This window comes from Myotis nattereri, assembly GCF_964212035.1.
Source record: "Myotis nattereri genome assembly, chromosome: 13".
NCBI lineage: Eukaryota > Metazoa > Chordata > Mammalia > Chiroptera > Vespertilionidae > Myotis > Myotis nattereri.
The window spans coordinates 37,428,486-37,448,654 of NC_138088.1; the positions used below are offsets into that span (position 1 = coordinate 37,428,486).

The following is a 20,169-nucleotide window of genomic DNA, read 5'->3' on the forward strand; positions in this document are numbered from 1 at the left end:
CATTATCTCCCAAGGGGTCCCAGACTGCAAGAGGGCACAGGCTGGGCTGAGGGACCCCCGCCCCACCCCCCCCCCCCGAGTGCACAAATTTTTGTGCACCGGGCCTCTAGTAAAATAATAATTGTTATGGCCCAGTCGGTGTGGCTCAGTGGTTGAGCCTCGACCCATGAACCAAGAGGTCACTGGTTCGATTCCCCGTCAGGGCATATGCCTGGGTTGCGGGCTTAATCCCCCGTAGGTAGAAGGCAGCTGATCCGTGATGTTTCTCTCTCTCTCTATCCCTATCCCTTCCTCTCTCTCTAAAAATCAATAAAAACATTTTTTAAAAATAATAATTGTTATGAATCTGACTTTGTATTGCATTATTTTACAGGGTCTTTAGGGAAGAGTGTGATTAGGGATGGTGACTCCCTTGCTTATGTGGTTTAGGTTTCTGATGTGGTGGACAGAAGACTGCAGCCAAAAGCTGCTCTGAATCCTATTATTGCTACAAATGGGAATTAGGAGAAGGGTTCTTTGATCAAGTGGATGCCTCATCAGAGAGGTAGAGGTGATCTTTTTTGCAATAGGGTTTCAGCTAAAGGCAAACCTTGGGTGGATGAAAACTGAGGGACTGGAGATAAGGGCTCCTAGTGAAATGCAAGGTAAAATTGCACCACATTACATTTTAGCCCCAACCCACCTGTATTCGTTTCTTGTAGCTGCCATAACAAATTACCACAAACGTGGTGGCTTAAGACAACGGAAATGTATTGTGTCACAGTCTGGAGGCCCGAATCCCCAAAGCAAGATGTCAGGGCCACAGTCCCTACAGGACTTTTCAGCTTCTGGTAGATGCCAGCTTCCTTGACTTGTGGGAACATCAATCTCTGCCTCCATCTTGACATTGCCTTCTCTTCTGCATGTCTTTTTTTCTTCTGTCTTTTACAAGGACATTTGTCATTGGATTTAAGGTACATCCAGGTAATCTAGAATGATCTTATCTCATCCTAAACTCAATTACATGTGTAAAGACCTGTTTTCCAAACAATGTCACACAAGTTCCTGGGATTAGGATGTGAACATATCTTTGGTGGGTCACCACTCAACCCACGACCCCACTTTTCCAGGCTCTACCCCCACCCTCTACTCACTCTAATTTATGCAGCTATCAGAACTAATTGATTATTATAACAATCCTAACTTGTCAGTGCTCTACCAATTTTTAAGACCTATTGAAATGGCATTGCTTTGCCCCGCCAGCGTGGCTCAGTGGTTGAGCCTCGACCTTTGAACCAGGAGGCCACAGAGGTCATGGTTTGATTCCCAGTCAGGTATATGCCCAGGTTGTGGGTTGTGTGGGAGGTAGCCAATCCATGATTCTCTCTCATCATTGATGTTTCTATCTCTCTCTCCCACTCCTTTCCTCTCTCTGAAATCAATAAAAATAAAATTAAATAAATGGCCTTGCCCTAGTTGGTTTGGCTCAGTGGATAGAGCGTCGGCCTGCAGACTGAAGGGTCCTGGGTTCAATTCCCATCAAGGGCACATGCCCGGGTTGTGAGCTTGATCCCCAGTAGGGGATGTGCAGGAGACAGCCAATCAATGATTCTCATCATTGATGTTTCTTTCTCTCTGAAATCAATAAAAATATATTTTTAAAAAATAAAATAAAATAAATGGCCTTTACAAAACTTATCCTTATTTCCATCTCTCACATACCCCAATGTAAGTAACCACTCTCTGATCAGAGCTACCAGAGTAGTTTGCCACTCAAAAGGCACTTACTTGGATTTTAACTTTTCATACTTGTAAGAAGCAGATTAGGTATGATGTCTTAGTCATTTTTTTAAAATATGATTTTTGTTTGTTTTTGTTAATCTTCAACCTGGGATATTTTTCCATTGATTTTTTTAGAGACACTGGAAGAGAGAGGGAACGACAGAGAGAAACTTCAATTGGTTGCCTCCTGCACGTCCCTGACCAGGGCCCAGTCCAGGGAGGAGCCTGCAACTAAGGTACATGCCCTTAACCGGAATTGAACCTGGGACCCTTTGGTCTGCTGGCTGATCACTCCATCCACTGAACCAAACTGGCTAGGGCTTAAATATGTTTTTTTATTGATTTGAGAGAGAGAGGAAGGGAGAGGGAGAGAGAAACATCAATCCTGCTGTCTCTTGCACTCCTCTTGCTAGGGATCAAGCCTGAAACCCTGGCCTGTGCCGGGATCGGGAATCAGACTGGAGACCTCTCTAATCAAACTTCTGGTGCATGGGACAACGCTCAACCAAATCACACTGGCCAGGGCGTTAGTCATTTTTGTATATCACCTAGCAGCAAGCACAGTGCTTAGTTAAATTAATGCTTGTCAAATATATGTTTGCTAAATCTGATTACGCCTGAAAATGTAACTACCATTTATAGAGAAAACAGGGGACAATAATTAATTCACATTTTAAGGATACAAGCCGCAAAATTAGAATGTTTGAAAAACTATAGGACAAATGACCCTATTTCTTTAACAAATAAATTGCAAAATAAAAAAGAAAGGAGTGCCAGGCTGGTGTGGCTCAGTTGGTTGAGTGCTGCTCCATGCACCAAGAGGTCACTGGTTCCATTCCCAGTCAGGGCACATGCCTGGGTTGCAGGCTCAATCCCCAGTACAGGGTGTGCAGGAGGCACTCAATGTGTCATTGATGTCTCTCTCTCTCCTTCTCCCTTCCTCTCTCTCTAAAAAATAAAAAAAGCATCTTCTTAAATATATATATACTTTAAAAAGAAGAAAGAAAAGAGAAGCCTACAGATTAAAGGGGACTTACAATTGACAAGCTATGACAAGATGTTTATAAAATTTTACATGAAAAAGCTCAGGAAGACCCAAGCCAATGTGGAAGAAAAATCTAGAACACTTACACTACCAAATATTATTATTATTAAGCTATAGTAACTGAGATAAATATCATGGCCTGAGAGCAGACAAATAGGCCATGTTAAACTGGTAGTATCCATTAAAGCTGCATATAAGCATACACTATGACCCAGCAATTCCATTTCTACCTATATACCCAACAGAACTAGAAAGCAAAAAACAAAAGATACATATTAGCCAAATGAAATGTTTGGTTCTTGTTTGAATCCTGATTTGAACAAACCCATTATGGAAAAGAAACACGAGAGAAACAAGATGGCGGCATAGGTTAACGCCAGAGTTTGCTGCCTTGAACAACTACTTCAAAAGTGAAACCAAAAAACGGAAGGGACATCACCCAGAACCACAGGAACGCTGGCTGAGTGGAAGTCCTACAACTAGGAGGAAAGAGAAACGCATACGGACACTCAGAGGAGGCGCAGTGCTGAAGTCAAATTCTGAGGTGCGGAGTGCGTGGAGCGGGCTGGCGGTGGAGGGCGCGGTTGGCATTTTCAATCGGGAGGGAGTCGCAGACTCTGAGCTCCAGATCCGGGCGAGTCTTTAGGGACCCAGACTCAAACGGGAGAAGCGGGACTGTCTGGCTTCGGTCAGAGCGAGTGCAGCTTTCTCTCCGAGCTTTGCAGCGGTTGCTGGGACTCAGAGAGGCAGAGCCCCTGGGGACAGGACTGAGAGCCGCCATAACTGCTCTCTCCGGCCCACCCTATTGATCCTGTGCGACTCCCCCAGCCCAAGCCCTGCACAGAGGCATTTGCCGGATAGCCTCAGGCAAAGGCTAGATTAGCACCTCCCTAGAGGACAGAAGTTCTCTCACTGCAGACACAGCTGATTCTCATAGCCACTTGGCCTGGAGGTCAAACCCTCCCTGGTATTAGCTACAACAATCAAGGTTTAACTATAAGACTGCGAACAAAGACCACTAGGGGGTGCACCAAGGAAGCATAACAAAATGCGGAGACAAAGAAACAGGACAAAATTGTCAATGGAAGATATAGAGTTCAGAACCACACTTTTAAGGTCTCTCAAGAACTGTTTAGAAGCCACCGATAAACTTAATGAGATCTACAAGAAAAATAATGAGACCCTCGATCTTATATTGGGGAACCACCTAGAAATTAAGCATACACGGACTGAAATAACGAATATTATACAGACTCCCGACAGCAGACCAGAGGAGCGCAAGAATCAAGTCAATGATTTGAAATGTGAGGAAGCAAAAAACACCCAACCGGAAAAGCAAAATGAAAAAAGAATCCAAAAATGCGAGGATAGTGTAAGGAGCCTCTGGGACAGCTTCAGGCGTACCAACATCAGAATTATAGGGGTGCCAGAAGATGAGAGAGAGCAAGATATTGAAAACCTATTTGAAGAAATAATGACAGAAAACTTCCCCCACCTGGTGAAAGAAATGGACTTACAGGTCCAAGAAGCGCAGAGAACCCCAAACAAAAGGAATCCAAAGAGGACCACACCAAGACACATCATAATTAAAATGCCAAGAGCAAAAGATAAAGAGAGAATCTTAAAAACAGCAAGAGAAAGAAACTCAGTTACCTACAAGGGAATACCCATACGACTGTCAGCTGATTTCTCAACAGAAACTTTGCAGGCCAGAAGGGAGTGGCAAGAAATATTCAAAGTGATGAATACCAAGAACCTACAACCAAGATTACTTTATCCAGCAAAGCTATCATTCAGAATTGAAGGTCAGATAAAGTGCTTCACAGATAAGGAAAAGCTAAAGGAGTTCATCACCACCAAACCAGGATTATATGAAATGCTGAAAGGTATCCTTTAAGAAGAGGAAGAGGAAGAAAAAGGTAAAGATACAAATTATGAACAACAAATATGCATCTATCGACAAGTGAATCTAAGAATCAAGTGAATAAATAATCTGGTGATTATAATAGAATCAGGGACATAGAAAGGGAATGGACTGACTATTCTTGGGGGGGAAAGGGGTGTGGGAGATGCGGGAAGAGACTGGACAAAAATCGTGCACCTATGGATGAGGACAGTGGGTGGGGAGTGAGGGCGGAGGGTGGGGCGGGAACTGGGAGGAGGGGAGTTATGGGGGTGGAAAAAAGAGGAACAAATGTAATAATCTGAACAATAAAGATTTAATTAAAAAAAAAAGAAACACGAGACAATCAGAAAAGTAAAAGCACTTTTTAGGTATTTATGATATTTTATGTTAATTTTGGGGGCATGTTCATGGCTATGGCTTTTTTTAAAGAGTCTTTTGAGATATATGCTAAAATAATATGATGCCTAGGATTTGGTTCAGAATAATTCAATGGACGATCAGGGAAGAAGGGGAAGTATAGATAAAACAGTATTGGCCATGAACTGATAAGTATTGAAGCTGGGGGATGCCTGGGGGATTTATTATTCTAGTCTCTTTGCTTTAGTATATGTTTGAAAATTTCCATGATAAAAAGTTTTATAATGTTTGTTTTAAGTACAGCGCTATGGTAATGAAATACCTAAAAGCAACATGAATTTTTAAGAATGTTTATAGATAAGTGATTTATTAATTATAAATTATTTAAAGTTCTCCTAAATGATTTATACTGGCTAGTCCTTAAAAGTCAGTTTGAGGTACTTTATGAACAGTACTTGAAATATTGATGTAAAAATTGATAATATTTTCCACCCTTAAGACTATTCTTGATTTGTCCACTTAACAAATACGGCCCCAGGCCTTGCTTTAGTCAGGAGTAGGGAAACTTTTTTCTGCCAGGGGCCATTTGGAACATTCGAGGGCCACACAAAATTATCAACTTAAAAATTAGCCTATATTTGGTCAAATTTAATTAACTCACCCCTAATGCCTTGGCCAGACCAAATGATTTCTTGGGCCTTACACAGCCCGTGGGCTGGATATTCTCCAATCCCTGCTTTAGATGTTGAGGCTACATCAGAGAAAAGAGCAATCAACTTTGTATTGTACTAAAATAATATTAGGTTAACCAGAGTGGGTTTTCTTGCTGCCCAGCTTCATCCAAGGGACTTTCCCTCCATCATCACTGCTGCTCTGATGGGTAGGGGAAGGTGGCAAAGGTCTCACCATTTGTATTAAGGGGGCTTATGTATGTCCAGGGCTGTTGACAAGAGCATAGGGTTGAATATTTGAACTACATGGGCAATTTTTAAAAAAAATATATTTTATTGATTTTTTTACAGAGAGGAAGGGAGAGGGATAGAGAGTTAGAAACATCGATGAGAGAGAAACATCGATCAGCTGCCTCCTGCACACTCCCCACTGGGTATGTGCCCACAATTAAGGTACATGCCCTTGGCCGGAATTGAACCCAGGACCCTTCAGTCCGCAGGCTGACGCTCTATCCACTGAGCCAAACCGGCCAGGGCTACATGGGCAATTTTAAAAAATATATAATTTTTATTGATTTCAGAGAGGAAGGGAGAGGGAGAGAAAGGTAGACACATCAATGATAAGAGAGAATTATTGATCGGCTGCCTCCTGCATGCCCCACTCTGGGGATCAAGCCCCCAACCTGGAATGTGGCCTGACCGGGAATCAAAGGTTAGACCTCCTGGTTCATAGGTTGATGCTCAACCACTGAGCCATGCTGGCCAGGCTACATAAGCAGTTATTAATGGAGAGCCAGTTTCTTTGGCCCTTCTCCTAGGCTAACTCCCCACCAGATCCTCTCCTGGAATTCCTCTCCCTCAACCTTTTTATTTTCTTCAAACGGCCTCTGATCTCCATCAGCTTCTTCCTCCTACATCACTTTCTCTTCACCCAATGCCCCAGCCAGGAGTTTCTAAACTAGAGTTCTAAATCTCTGGAGGGCACCCTAGCTGGTTTGGCTCAGTGGGTAGAGGGTCGGCCTGTAGACTGAAGGGTCTTGGGTTTGATTCCAGCCAAGGACACATGGCTGTGGGCTCAATCCCCAGTTGGGGGTGTGCGGGAGGCAGCCAATCAATGATTCTCTCATTGTTGATGTTTCTATCTCTCTCTCCCTTCCTTTCTCTCTCTCTAAAAAAACAAAACAACAAAAAACAAGCACATTTTTAAAAAAATTGTGGAGGGCCAGTCATCTGGTTCTCCTGTTGATATCCTGCTTTGGGCTCTTCCCAGAGCCTTCCCTTGCAGTGGTTCTCAACCTTCCTAATGCTGCGACCCTTTAATACAGTTCCTCATGTTGTGGTGACCCCCAACCATAAAATTATTTTTGTTGCTACTTCATAACTGTAATTTTGCTACTGTTATGAATCGTAATGTAAATATCTGATATGCTATATGTGTTTTCCGATGGTCGCGACCCACAGGTTGAGAACCGCTGCCAAGGTTTTGGTTTGAAAGGTACAGATGCTGAATATTTTTTCTCTTTGCATTCCTGCTATAAGAACCCCAATTCTTGCCCGGCCTGCATAGCGCAGTGGTTGAGCATCAACCTAGGAACTCACAGTTCAATTTCAGGTCAGGGAATATGCCTAAATTGCAGGCTCAGTCCCCAGTGTGGGGTGTACAGGTGGCAGCCAATCAATGATTCTCTCTCATAATTGATGTTTCTATCTCTCCCACTTCCTTCCTCTCTGAAATCAATTATATATAATATATTTAAAAAGAACCCCAATTCTCCTGGACACCTTTGGTCTCTAGGAAAGGTCCTGAAGTGTGGCAAAGAAAGAAAAACATAGGGAATAAAATTTCAAATCTTCTTTTGCTATGTGGAGTAATAAATAAGTGGGGTTTTGTGAGAGGCTTTGGGGAGCTACTTCAGATAGGGTGGTTGGGAAAGTCTCTCTGAGGAAATGACATTTGAATTGTGACTTGAAAGGTAAGAATGAGCCAGTTAAAGCATCCACCACAAAGGCCCAGGACAGGAGAGGTTCTGGCATGTTCCAGGATCTGACAAAAGGCTAGAGAACAACTTCTTTGCCTTTCTCTCCCAACTAATACTTGCTACAGAGACTCTACTATTAACACAGTAAAAACAATAACCAAAATTTGGATTTGAGAAAACTATACTTAAGCATTTGGGTGGGGCTTTTTTACAGGTTTATGAATAGTTCATAAACTGTATTTTTCCTCAGTTTATAAGCACATGCAGACATACCTACTGTTTGTTGTCTTTGGCATTCATACACACAGACAGAAACAGAACCCAACATGATTCTGGCAACTCTGAAAATAAATAACTAAAGTTGAGTACTCCTCAACTATCCACTGAAGAATTGCATAGATATTGTTCAAGAGCCTTAAAAGATCATACAAACAAAACTGTTTATTAAGAAAAATGCTTAAATTATGTTAAATAAAAATTCAGGTTGTGAAACTACAAATTTAATAATTATTTCAATTATTACAAAAAATAATATAGCCCTGGCGGGGTAGCTCAGTTGGTTAGACCATCGTCCTGATAGGCCAAGGTTGTGGGTTCTATACCTGTCAGAGCACATTCAAGAATAAACGAGCCCTGGCCTGTTTGGCTCAGTGGATAGAGCATCAACCTGCGGACTGAAGGGTCCTGGGTTAGATTCTGATCAAGGGCCCATGCCCAGGTTGTGGGCTCCATCCCCAATAGGGGGCGTGCCGGAGGCAGCTGATCTATGATTCTTATCATTGATGTTTCTGTCTCTCTCTCCCTCTCCCTTCTTCTCTGAAATGAATAAAAAAATATATAAAAGAAAAAGATCCTTCCCTTTGCTGAGTGAATGCAGTGTGGAGAAAAGAGCACAAATAGGGAGACCTATTAAGGAGGTAGTTAAGAATAGTTAGTTGTTCAGGAGAGAGATAAAAGAGATTTGAACTAGAATGGTGGGCAGGTGTAATAAAACCAACAGAACTGCACTGGACATAAAGGACAAAGATTTGGTTAGTGCCATTTGTCTAGATAAGAAAGGTGAGGGTGGAGATAAGGAGGATAAAGAATTCCGCTTTGGATAGTTCCATTAAAAAAAATATATATATACATATATATTTTAAAAAATATATTTCTTTATTGATTTAAGAGAGGAAGGGAGAAGGAGGAAGAGATAGAAACATCAATGATGAGAGAGTCATTGATTGGCTGCCTTCTGCACGGCCCCCACTGGGGACCAAACCCCTTAGCCTGGGCATGTGCCCTTGGCCAGAATCGAACCCGGGACCTTTCAGTCCGCAGGCTGACGCTCTATCCACTGCGCCAAATTGGCTAGGGCAAAAATATATATTTTTATTTATTTCAGAGAGGAATGGAGAGGGAGATAGAGGCAGAAACATCAATGATGAGAGAGAATCACTGATAGGCTGCCTCCTGTACGCCCCCTACTGGGGATCGAGCCCACAACCAGGGCATGTACCCTTAACCCGAATTGAACCCGGGACCTTTCAGTTCGCAGGCTAACGCTCTATCCACTGAGCCAAACCGGCTAGGGCTGGATAGTTCCCTTTTTGAGATGCAGGTGGGCCTTCTAAGAGGAGATATCAGTAGACATCTGACTATGCAAAATCTCCATTGACCCGCAATCGAGGCTTTAGATGTAGATGAATCTTGGGGGGAATAAGGGGCCTGAGAGCTTTCCACTCCACCTGGCCGTTAACTTAAGAAACTAAAATAATATCTAGGTTCCTGTGTGCTAAGGGTAGCCAAGAAGCGCAGCTTCCAGGACTGGCTTTGGCGAAAGCCCATAATTCGGTATTTCCTTGACTGCGACTCACACCTAAAGGGGCTGAATCACAGCAACCGTGTGCCAAGAGGCCCCTAGTGCGCATGCGGAAAGCCGGAGGTCACTGAGCGTGGGCCGACCCCCGAGCGCTGCCTGCTGGGATTTGTAGGCTGACTACGGCCGACGTTTGCGCAAGCTCCTTTACACGCCCACGGGATGCTGCTCCAGGCACTTGGCGGAAAGCGCGCCCTGAGTCTGCATCAGTCCCTGCAAAATCCATGTCAGAAAGCGCAAATCCGATTATCCTTTCGTGTTTGTAATCGTTTATCAATGGCAATGACTTCTCATCAGTTAAAGGATAAATTCAGAGTCCTAAAATGACATTCAAAAATGACTTTCATCAGGAGTTGGTACCCGTGGTAGCCTTCTCTCTTAAATATTCTTCCTAATTATTCTTCAAGACTATACTGGACGCTGCCTCCGACATAGGGGCTCGCTTTGGACTTCTCTTCTGTGATTCTGTAGCACCCTCTTGCAATTCTTTTTTTTAAAAATATGTATTTTTATTGGTTTCAGAGAGGAAGAGGGAGAGATAGATAGAAACGTCAATAATGAGAATCATTGATCAGCTGCCTCCTTGCACTGAACCACAGCTGCCGGGTCAATTCTTTAATAGTAATTATAATCATCGCCAGTCTTCCTGAACACTTACTACATATTCTAATCTATGCTATGTTACCCGTGTTAGCTCATTAATCCTCACACAGCTCTCTGAAACGGTTGCTATTATTTTTATTTCGCAGATGAGGAAATTTTGGTTTAGAGCTGTTATGTAATTTGAACAAGGTCGCGTTAAAGTATCTTGTTTACTCCCGGGAGTCTCTCATTGGACTACGAGTTCCAGCCCCGCACGGACGTACCAGCTTTTTACTTTCCCGTGGGCCACGCCCCGAGGGCGGGGCTCTGGTGACGATGTCTCGTCCCATGGTGCCTTGCGCGCCCGCTCTGCAATTGGCCGGGCGGCTGGGCTCTTTTTTCAAATTGAGGCGCCTAGTCGTTGCTCCGTTTCCTGGCATCTGGCGGAGGCGAGATCGCTGATTTGACGGTCCCGGCTGGTGCGGGACTGCCTCGGGGTCAGTCAGAGCCCGCAGTGGAGAGCGGGGACGCCGAACTGCTTCCGTCGATCCCCCCGCCACGCCCGCACCCGGCTGGGGAGGTGGGCATCCTAGCCCGCGCCGGTACCAGGCCTTGTTTTCTCGGAGGGTCCCGTCATGGCGACCCAGCCGAATTCCTCCACGAAGAAGAAGGAGGAGAAGGGGAAGAACATCCAGGTGGTGGTGCGATGCAGGTAGGGCGAGCCTGGTGGGACGCGGGACGCCGGGCTTTGCTGTTGGGCTCCCTCCTGCGCGGTCGGAGGAGAGGGATTTTTTTTTTTTAATTCTAATGAGACCTAACCTTTCTGCTTCATAGTCCCCCGCATTCTGTTGAATAAAATGACACTTGTCGCGGTGAGGAATAAATTAGTGTCTTTTTCTGAAGAAAGGATATGTGGGGGTGCACAGACACTTCCCTTGCACCTTCTGAATCCTTGTAGCTAGGGGCTAATTAACGTGAGACGGGTTAGCATGAGAGAATGTTCAAAGTTTATTATGGAAGTACACGCAGGGAGGCCAAGAGTATGAGGCTCCAAGATGCATTGGGCATTTACGGTTTAATATGCCACTTGGGACAAAGGAGAAGGGGGTCGGGGTCTGGGATTTCCAAGGGAAAGAGGCAATATACTGGTAGAGGAAAAAGCAAACTCTTCCCGGACCACCCAGAAGCTGGTACACAGAATGAAGATCAACAAACAGGCTTTGCTCGATTTCTGTCTGCTACATTTAATTGTGTATCATGGTACTAAGGCGAATGCTCCCTTCCTTCAAGCAGGTTTTTATATCTGAACTCTTTTAGGTAGGTAAGGGGGAAGGTTTTATTCCCCCCCGAGTCATTTATAACCAGCCTAAAATCAAAATCCCAAAAGGCATATTTTGAGATTGCAAAACTTTGGTCCCCTCCAGATATTTGTGTCGGAAGTTATAGTTTAACTGCTATATTCAGAAGGAGGATTTGATCGCTGTTTTTAGCCGCAAAGTGCGTTCTTTTTTTAAAAGTGATGTCGACAAAGATGTGTGACTTTTATATGCCACTCCTGCATAGCCATTTTGCAGATGTTTTAGTACTTAGATTGGGATTGCCATCCTCTTCATCACCTCAAAAGCAATCAATCACCTGTTTATTCTAGATGCAATATTTTCTTCATCTCTCCTAAACATCACTGTATTTACATTTTAAAATTAAGTTACAGAGTGAGTTTATGTTTTTAAAAGGTCAAGGAGACTACTTAAGCCAGGATAGCCATGGCCTTGTGCTGCAAGTTTGTCTCCCCTAGAACAAAGGAGACAGCCTTCTCAGGATGGTGGATGGAGGTGTTCAACTCTCCGCTGATTTATTTCCTAATAACTTCCCACTGTTAAGATTAGATGGTACAGGAAAAACATACTTGTACAAACTGTTGCTTAATTAGAGATTGATTTATTCAGCTTTTTAGAAGCGCTCCACAGTTTACCGGTGAATGTGTGTTTTGCATATTTCTTTCTTTGTTGTTGTTTTAAAAACTTTAACAACTTCAGCAAATTTTCTGTAAATCCAAAAGTATTCTAAAATTAAATGTTATTTCTAAAATGTGTCAATGAACTTTCCTAGGTTATCCTTCAGTCTGTTTTGGTGACTTACTTGTAGATGTCAATGGCTATAGCTGCTTCTCAACTAGGTGCCAGAGAGGAAATTTAGTAGTAACCTTTTGTCGAATTTCCAGTTGCATTCTAGGGCTTCTGTTAATAGTTGTTTATGTTCTGAAGGTTTTTTTAAAAAATCAGCAGCCTGTTTTACAAATGAAAAATTTTAGATTATTTTGATCCTTTAATATTACAACAGGGCAATATTACATTGCTGTGTGGTTTTATTTTCTTTATTTTTTATTACAAAATATGTCAAGCCTATAAAAAGTTGTAAAGAATACTGCAATAGACATCTGTATAGCCATCACCCAGATTTGAAACAAAAATAATCATTAGGGCTGGAGCTCCAGTGTATTCATCCCCACTTCCCAACCCTCTTCCTCTACTCCAAGAGTTAAACATTACCCTGAACTTCATGTTTATTATCCCCATAAATTTCAAGCTTTAGCTTAGAGGGGATTTCTTTTACTTTATCACTAATGAAAAGTGCTTAGGTTGTATAGTATAAAGGATGTTTTATCAGATTAGCTTGACTTTTTTGTTTTTGCTTTGTTTCAAGTAGCCTTTCTAGTACAAATATGTCCTCTATCTTTAGTAAAATAACAATTTAAGCCCTAGCCGGTTTGGCTCAGTGAATAGAACCCCGGCCTGTGGACTGAGGGGTTCCAGGTTTGATTCTGGTTAAGGGCACATGCCCAGGTTGCAGGCTGGATTCCAGTAGGGGGCATGCAGGAAGCAGCCAGTCAATGATTCTCTCTCATCATTGATGTTTCTCTCTCTCTCTCCCCCTCCCTTCCTTTCTGAAATCAATCAAAATATATTTTTTTTAAAAAAATCAATTTAATAGGCCCTCAAGGTGGTCAAACCTTTTCTGTAAAGAGCCCAGGTAATAAATATTTTAGTCTTTTCAGGCCACATATTATCTCTGTCATATATTATTCTCTATTTTTTTTTCCAGTTTTGAATTTTTAATTCACACAGTTTTTTGTACCCTAGGAGGCCAGCAAGATTTCAGGAGAGGAGAGATTGACTTCATTACTTGATTATATTGAATACAACCTTTAGGATGTTCTTTACTTGTACAATAACTATATGAAAAAAAGTTTTTATTCTATCTATAAATACCTCGAGATAAAGGTATAATATAACTTCTAGAGTCGAGGAACTGATAGTATGGAGGAAAATTTTAATAAGGAAATACCTTTGATACAAAGACACACACATACACAAAACACCCTCTCCCCCTACAGGTTGGCAGAAACCCTATTAAAATCATAATATAAAGATTTTAGGATTTAAGTTATTTTTGGCATTTTAATCTAAAGTGCTTAGGCAATTGAGGTCTTAACATATCTGAAGTATTCATATATTTTAAAGTATATCATTGTATTTCTTAATAGGCCCAGACCATCTTTCCTTACACAGTAACCCAATATGACACCAGTTACCAAATAGAAAACAAAATTGTGATTCTGTATTAAATCTATAAAGGATATTTGAGAGAAAGGACAACTTGGAAAATAGAGACTTCAGAGTTCATTATTCCAAGTTAAGATCATTTTAGTTATTAGCAGAGGTTACAAATAAGCTGAAGGTAAAAATCTTCGAGTTGCTGCTTATAATTTGCTTTGTTGAGAGAAGACTGTGCCACTGGTCCATTATACTATGGTGCAAGGGTTTTTGTTTTATCCTTGGAAAAGTTTTCTGTAGTTGGTATTTTGTCAGCCAGGCGTCACTCCTGCCGTACTCCTCGCAGTAGGACATGAGGTCCATGGTGCTGCTGAAATCTTGATTCTTTCACTGGAAGCTTCTAATCATAACTGCTGCACAGTTCTTGCCTGGGCTATATTGTGGGTGTTTGCTGTTGTTTTGCTGGACAACTTTTACCTGAAGTCAGGAAGACTGTGTGGCCCAATGTTTGAGGTTTTAAGTAGAGGAATGAATCTGCCAGTGTACTGTTGCTGTTGCCACCACTGTTTAACACCCAGTATCTGTTTTTTTCTAAAAAAATATGTTTTTATTGATTTCAGAGAGGAAGGGAGAGGGAGAGAGAGAGAGACACATCGATGATGAGAGAAATTCATTGATCGGCTGCCTCCCGCACACTACACACTGGGGATCGAGTCTGCAACCCTTGCATGTGCCCCGACCAGGACTTGAACCATGACCTCCTGGTTCATAGGTGGATGCTCAACCACTGAGCAACACTGGCCATGCTGGAAATATTTTTTATTGATTTTTAGAGAGAGAGGAAGGGAGAGGGAGAGAAACATCAATGTGAGTGGAATATCCATCCACTGCTCTCCTGCATGCCCTCTACCTGGAATCGAACTAGCAACCTTTGGTTACATCGGATGATGCCCAACCAGCTGAGCCACACTGGCTAGGGCTGGAAAGCTTTTACACCAAAATAGTTACATGGCTGGCTCTCTCGCTTTATATATTTTGTTTAAATATCATCTTTATCAGAGAAGCCTTCCCTGACCACTCTAAAATAACAGCAGCAAATACTTATTTTCCCCATTCATCATTTCCTATCCCCAGGTCTGCTTTATTTTCATTTCAAATTTGTCAACACCTAATATATTGACTTGATTTTCATCTCTTCCTGACCCCCAACACACACACTTGGATGAAAGGGCCCTGAGAATAGGAACTTTGGATGTTTTGCTTTTCCCCCCCTGAAACTTGGCTATGATCACTGCTATATTCCAAATACCTAGAAAAGTATCTATCACATAATAAATGCTTGCTGAATGTTTATGGGATAAATGAATAAATTTAACACTTTTCCACAAGACCACTTTTACTCCCCTTTTTAAAATTTTTTTTCAATTACAGTTGACATTTAATATTATACTAGTTTTAGGTATACAGAGACAGCATAGTAGTTAGACATTTATATGACTTATGAAGTATCCCCCCATAAATCTAGTACCCATACATAGATTTATAACAATATTATTGACTAGAGGCCCAGTGCATGAAATTCATGCATGGGTAGGGTCCCCCCAGGCCTGGCTGGTGATCAGGGCAGATCAGGGCCTTCTGGCTGCAGGCCAGGGCTTTCCTTTGTTCTGCACCACCCCCTGGTGGTCAGCGCATGTCATAGCGAGTGATTGAACTTCCTGCCTCCCAGTCAAACTCTCAAGGGGACACTTTGCGTATTAGCTATATATATATATATATATATATATATATATAAATAACCTATGCTGAACTCTCCATCCTCCTGACTATTTTATAACTGCCAATTTGTACTTGTTTATTTTGTTTGTTTGTTTGTTTTAATTCTGACCTGAGGGGTATTTTCATTGATTTTTAGAGAAAGGAAGGGAGAGTGAAACATCTATTAGTTGCCTCTTGTTCTTGCTCCAACTGGGCATTGAACCTGCATCTTAGTTATGTGCCCTGACTGGGAATCAAACCCAAAACCTTTTGTGTACAGGACAACGGTCCAACCAACCAAGCTACCTGGCTAGGGCGACTGTTTGAATTTTAATAGAACACTAGTGAGGCCAAGGAATCAATGGGTTTATTAATGTCATCAGCAGAAACCCTGCAGTTTTTAATCAGAATAGGAAAATAGTGGCTTGGTAGTACTCTTTTTTTGTAATACAATGAGTCCCTAAAGCTCCTCTGGGAGTTTTGATAACTTTTGGGAATGTGTGATCTGTGTGAATTTTTACTACTCTGTCCTGACAGCCTGAATGTATCCATTTGGTAACTTAATCACATGCAAGAGATTCAAGGTTGCTAAGAATAGTAGACTAATTGGAAAAGCTTTAAGCACATGAGAATTCATGCTACTTTATACTCTTTGGCCTCTCAGTATAAATTGGTTTTGACTTAGTTTTGTTGGACTTCTAATAATGCATGCTGTGGATTACGCGTGCATTGTTTAGGTTTCAGTACATTTGGCAGATGACAGCATTACCAGATATTACCTGGGAGTTGCTAAGTGAAATTTCCTAGGATCACACATTTGATCTTCTGATCAATAAAAAATATGCTAGGGAGCCCTAGCCAGTTTGGCTCAATGGTGGATAGAGTGTCGGCCCACAGACTGATGGGTCCCAGGTTTCATTCTGGTCAGGGGCACTTACCTCAGTTGCAGGCTCGATCCCCGCCTGGATCAGGGTGTGTGCAGGAAGCAACCAATTGATGTGTTTCTCTCTGTATCTCCCTTCCACTCTCTCTAAAAATCAATGGAAAAATATCCTCGATTGAGGATTAACAACAACAAAAAATATGCTAAGGAGTGGGGCATGCCAAAGTACATTGTGGTATCCTTAAAATAAAGCAACTTGGCTTGTCTAGTGATGAGGGGAAAGATAATTTCTTATTTGGCATGTCCTTCCATAATATGTGATACTTATTGGGGAAAATGAACTCAGGTCAAGAGTACATCTCTCCCTTTTGCCCAGATGTGTGTTAAATATCTTCTGGGTGCTACTATGTGGACTATGGCTGTTTTTTGTTTGTTTTTAGTTTTCCCATCATTCCTCTTAGGGTGACATTTATTAAGCAATATAATTTAACATGTTTGAGTGCCTACTGGTTGCTAGCATAGTAGCAGACTCTGGGGAAACAGTAAACTAGGAATTTCTTGCCCTACACTGCTGGTGGGTTGGTACTATAATGGTTGGTGGTATTACTAGGCCCACTTTTCAAATGAGGAAACAGACGCAAAGTGCTACATTGCCCAAGCAGACTGGCTCCGAGGCCTCACTGTACTGAAATGCCTAAGGAGGAATTAGCTTAGAAGATTACTTCCTCAGGAAGTCTTTGCCATCACCCATGCCTCCTCCACCCTGCCCTGTCCCAATCAGGATCACATGAAATCTTTGCTCTATGTTCCTAACAGTGCCTCTTACATACCCTTTCTAAACATCACCTCTTTTATAATCATTTGTGTTATGTCACCGTTCTCCACCAGACCTCACTGTGAGGACAAACTGAGTTTTACCACATGTAACACTTGGAACAGTGAGTGCCTGACACATAGTAAGGACTCTATGCATTAGTCATTTTTTTTGTATCTATTTTTGATTTTGTTCAGTTACCCACTGGCAGGTTCGTATTTTGAACACAAATTTGGCATGTTCTTTCTACTACATCATAACCTAACGATCAGATGCTAAGAATTAGTGGAAATGGAATTCTGAAAAATATGTGTGACATTTTTTACAAGTTAATTCTGTTAGCATCTACTCTAAGAAACTGTCAGAATTGTAATGTTTTACATAACTTTGAAAATTTAAAAAGCTAATTTTATTTCTGGGAATTGAAACCCTTAAAATTCTGTTAGCTTTAGCAGTATCACTTAGCTCCCATTTAGTCCCTATCACCAGTAATGCAGTCAAAATGTCACATTGTTCTTGTCTAAGGTATTAATGAAAAGTTCATCAGTAACATGATAACTAAAAGCTCTTGAGTAACATTATGTATTTCTTTTTATAGACCATTTAATTTGGCAGAGCGGAAAGCTAGCGCCCATTCTGTAGTAGAATGTGATCACGTACGAAAAGAAGTCAGTGTACGAACTGGAGGATTGGCTGACAAGAGCTCAAGGAAAACATACACTTTTGATATGGTACTTCTTAAGATGCTGCTACTTCTCTGTTATTCGCTAATGTAAAGTTAACCTAGTATACATATATCCTCTAGGTTCTCGTGTACAATGATAAATTTCAGTTGACTTAGAGTTGTCAGTGGTTTCTAGTGAGCTGAATGAGTTAATATATTAAAAATAAAATTATTAAAGTGGGTAATTAAGAATTTTTTTATTGAAGAAATGCTTTGATTTTTTTTAAACTTTATTTTTATTGTTGACACTATTACAGATGTTCTCCCCTACTCCCCTTACCCACCTTCAGCTTGATTTTTTTCCTTTATAGGTTTTTGGCGCATCTACTAAACAAATAGATGTTTATCGAAGTATTGTTTGTCCAATTCTGGATGAAGTTATTATGGGCTATAATTGCACTATTTTTGCGTGAGTGAAACATTATTTTTCACATTGATGAAAAGGTTTAGATGTCTATGTTTGGTTTTTATTTAACATTTTTGTTCATCTTGACAGATATGGCCAAACTGGCACTGGAAAAACCTTTACAATGGAAGGGGAAAGGTCACCTAATGAAGAATATACTTGGGAGGAGGTATTTGTTGCTTATAACAGACTCTGTCTCTAAAGTAGCTGAAATATAACTGAATAAAACTTGGTTGAAGGACTTTGTCTTCAAATAGAGAAGGAGTACCCATGTTAAGTGGGAATTTAGGATTAACTACTACTCTAGTAAAATTAAAGTATATGGTATGGCTTCTGTTTAAGAAACATATTGTCTCATTGGGAGAGACTGGGCCAATACGTATGGTACAGTTAAGTGCTAAGAGAGGGGGCAGAGTAGTTGGAGCAGAATATTGTGGAAAAGTGAAATGTGAGTGTGACTTGAAGGGGAAGACCTTGCAACGAGGGAATGAATCTCATAAAGTTACCATAGCAAGGGCAGTACGGCACTTTATTAACGATCACCTTGTGTGTTCAAGAAAATAAGATTACTGCATTGTCGAATATAGTAGAGGACAAACAGTACATTTCACAATGATTTTCACCAAATGTTTCAATTGATTTAATGACTAAGTCAGTTTTCAAATTATTAACATTTGGGTAGGTCCTTTTTCCCTAGAGTTTACATAGTTGAGGCATTAACTTTATATATACATGGAATTGTAACTAGGAGATATGGAATAGGCTTAAGGCACAGTTTCAAAATTTAGGGATTCTTAACTATTGTATTAAGGATACTTACAAATTTGAGAAACAGTCCTGTTTATGTCAGAATTAAGGAATATACTTTTAATGGGCCCTTTTTTCTGATTAAAATGGTGGTGGTATATATTCATGAGAAAAGTTGAAAGGATTATTGAACTTGGCTTTATAAGCAGCTCAGTTCAGTTGGTTTTTGTGTAATGCTCAGGCATAAAGTGTCTGGGAGGCATGGCAGATTAGTAGAAGGTATGAAGAATAATTACTCTTATATAGACTGTTGTAAATGACTTGGTTTTTCTAACATTAGGTTAGCTTTTTTTTTTTTTTTAACAGTTTTAATTCCATTTATTTTAGTCCTTATTAATATTACAATTTCAGGATCCTTTGGCTGGTATAATTCCACGTACTCTTCATCAGATTTTTGAGAAACTTACTGCTAATGGTACTGAATTTTCAGTCAAAGTGTCTCTGTTGGAAATCTATAATGAAGAACTTTTTGATCTCCTTAATCCATCTTCTGATGTTTCTGAGAGACTACAGATGTTTGATGATCCACGTAACAAGGTAACTCAGTCTTTGAGAATGAAATATTTGCAAATTTTACTGTGTGATGCTTTGAGAAGTGTGTATGTGTGTGTGTGTGTGTTAAGCAATCTAATGGGTGCTTTTTAAAAATATTCTGTCAGAGAGGAGTGATAATCAAAGGTTTAGAAGAAATTACAGTACACAACAAGGATGAAGTTTATCAAATTTTGGAGAAGGGAGCAGCAAAAAGGACAACTGCAGCAACACTGATGAATGCATACTCTAGGTAAGAAACCCATTGTCTTCCTCATTCTCCATTTTCTTTTTAGGAAAAATTACAAACTTGGGGAAAGTCAAATTGGGGTGGTCAAAGTATGTGAATCACATACCTAGATTTTATGCTAGATTGCATGCCTTAGTAATTGGTTTGAGATTTATAGGGAAGCCCCAATATTGGAAGAATACTGAAAGGAGAACAAGGACGAGTTGAACTAGAGCAGAAGCATTAAACTATTTTAAAGTAGATTTTTTTAATCTGCTAAGTGAAATTGTACATGGGAGCCGAG

General features: G+C 41.0%; 1 protein-coding gene across 1 annotated transcript in view; it reads left to right on the plus strand.

The window, feature by feature from the left end:
* Positions 1 to 10,794: 10,794 nt before the first annotated feature.
* KIF11 (kinesin family member 11) overlaps positions 10,795 to 20,169 on the plus strand; it is a gene marked incomplete at its 5' end in the record, with an annotated part of 46,181 nt that continues 36,806 nt past the window's right edge. Inside the window, 6 exons of the mRNA XM_081105221.1 lie at positions 10,795 to 10,871; positions 17,767 to 17,899; positions 18,204 to 18,301; positions 18,389 to 18,467; positions 19,457 to 19,642; positions 19,765 to 19,889. Of these exons, the coding sequence (XP_080961347.1) occupies positions 10,795 to 10,871; positions 17,767 to 17,899; positions 18,204 to 18,301; positions 18,389 to 18,467; positions 19,457 to 19,642; positions 19,765 to 19,889 (698 nt within the window). The remainder of the gene's footprint in view (positions 10,872 to 17,766; positions 17,900 to 18,203; positions 18,302 to 18,388; positions 18,468 to 19,456; positions 19,643 to 19,764; positions 19,890 to 20,169) is intronic.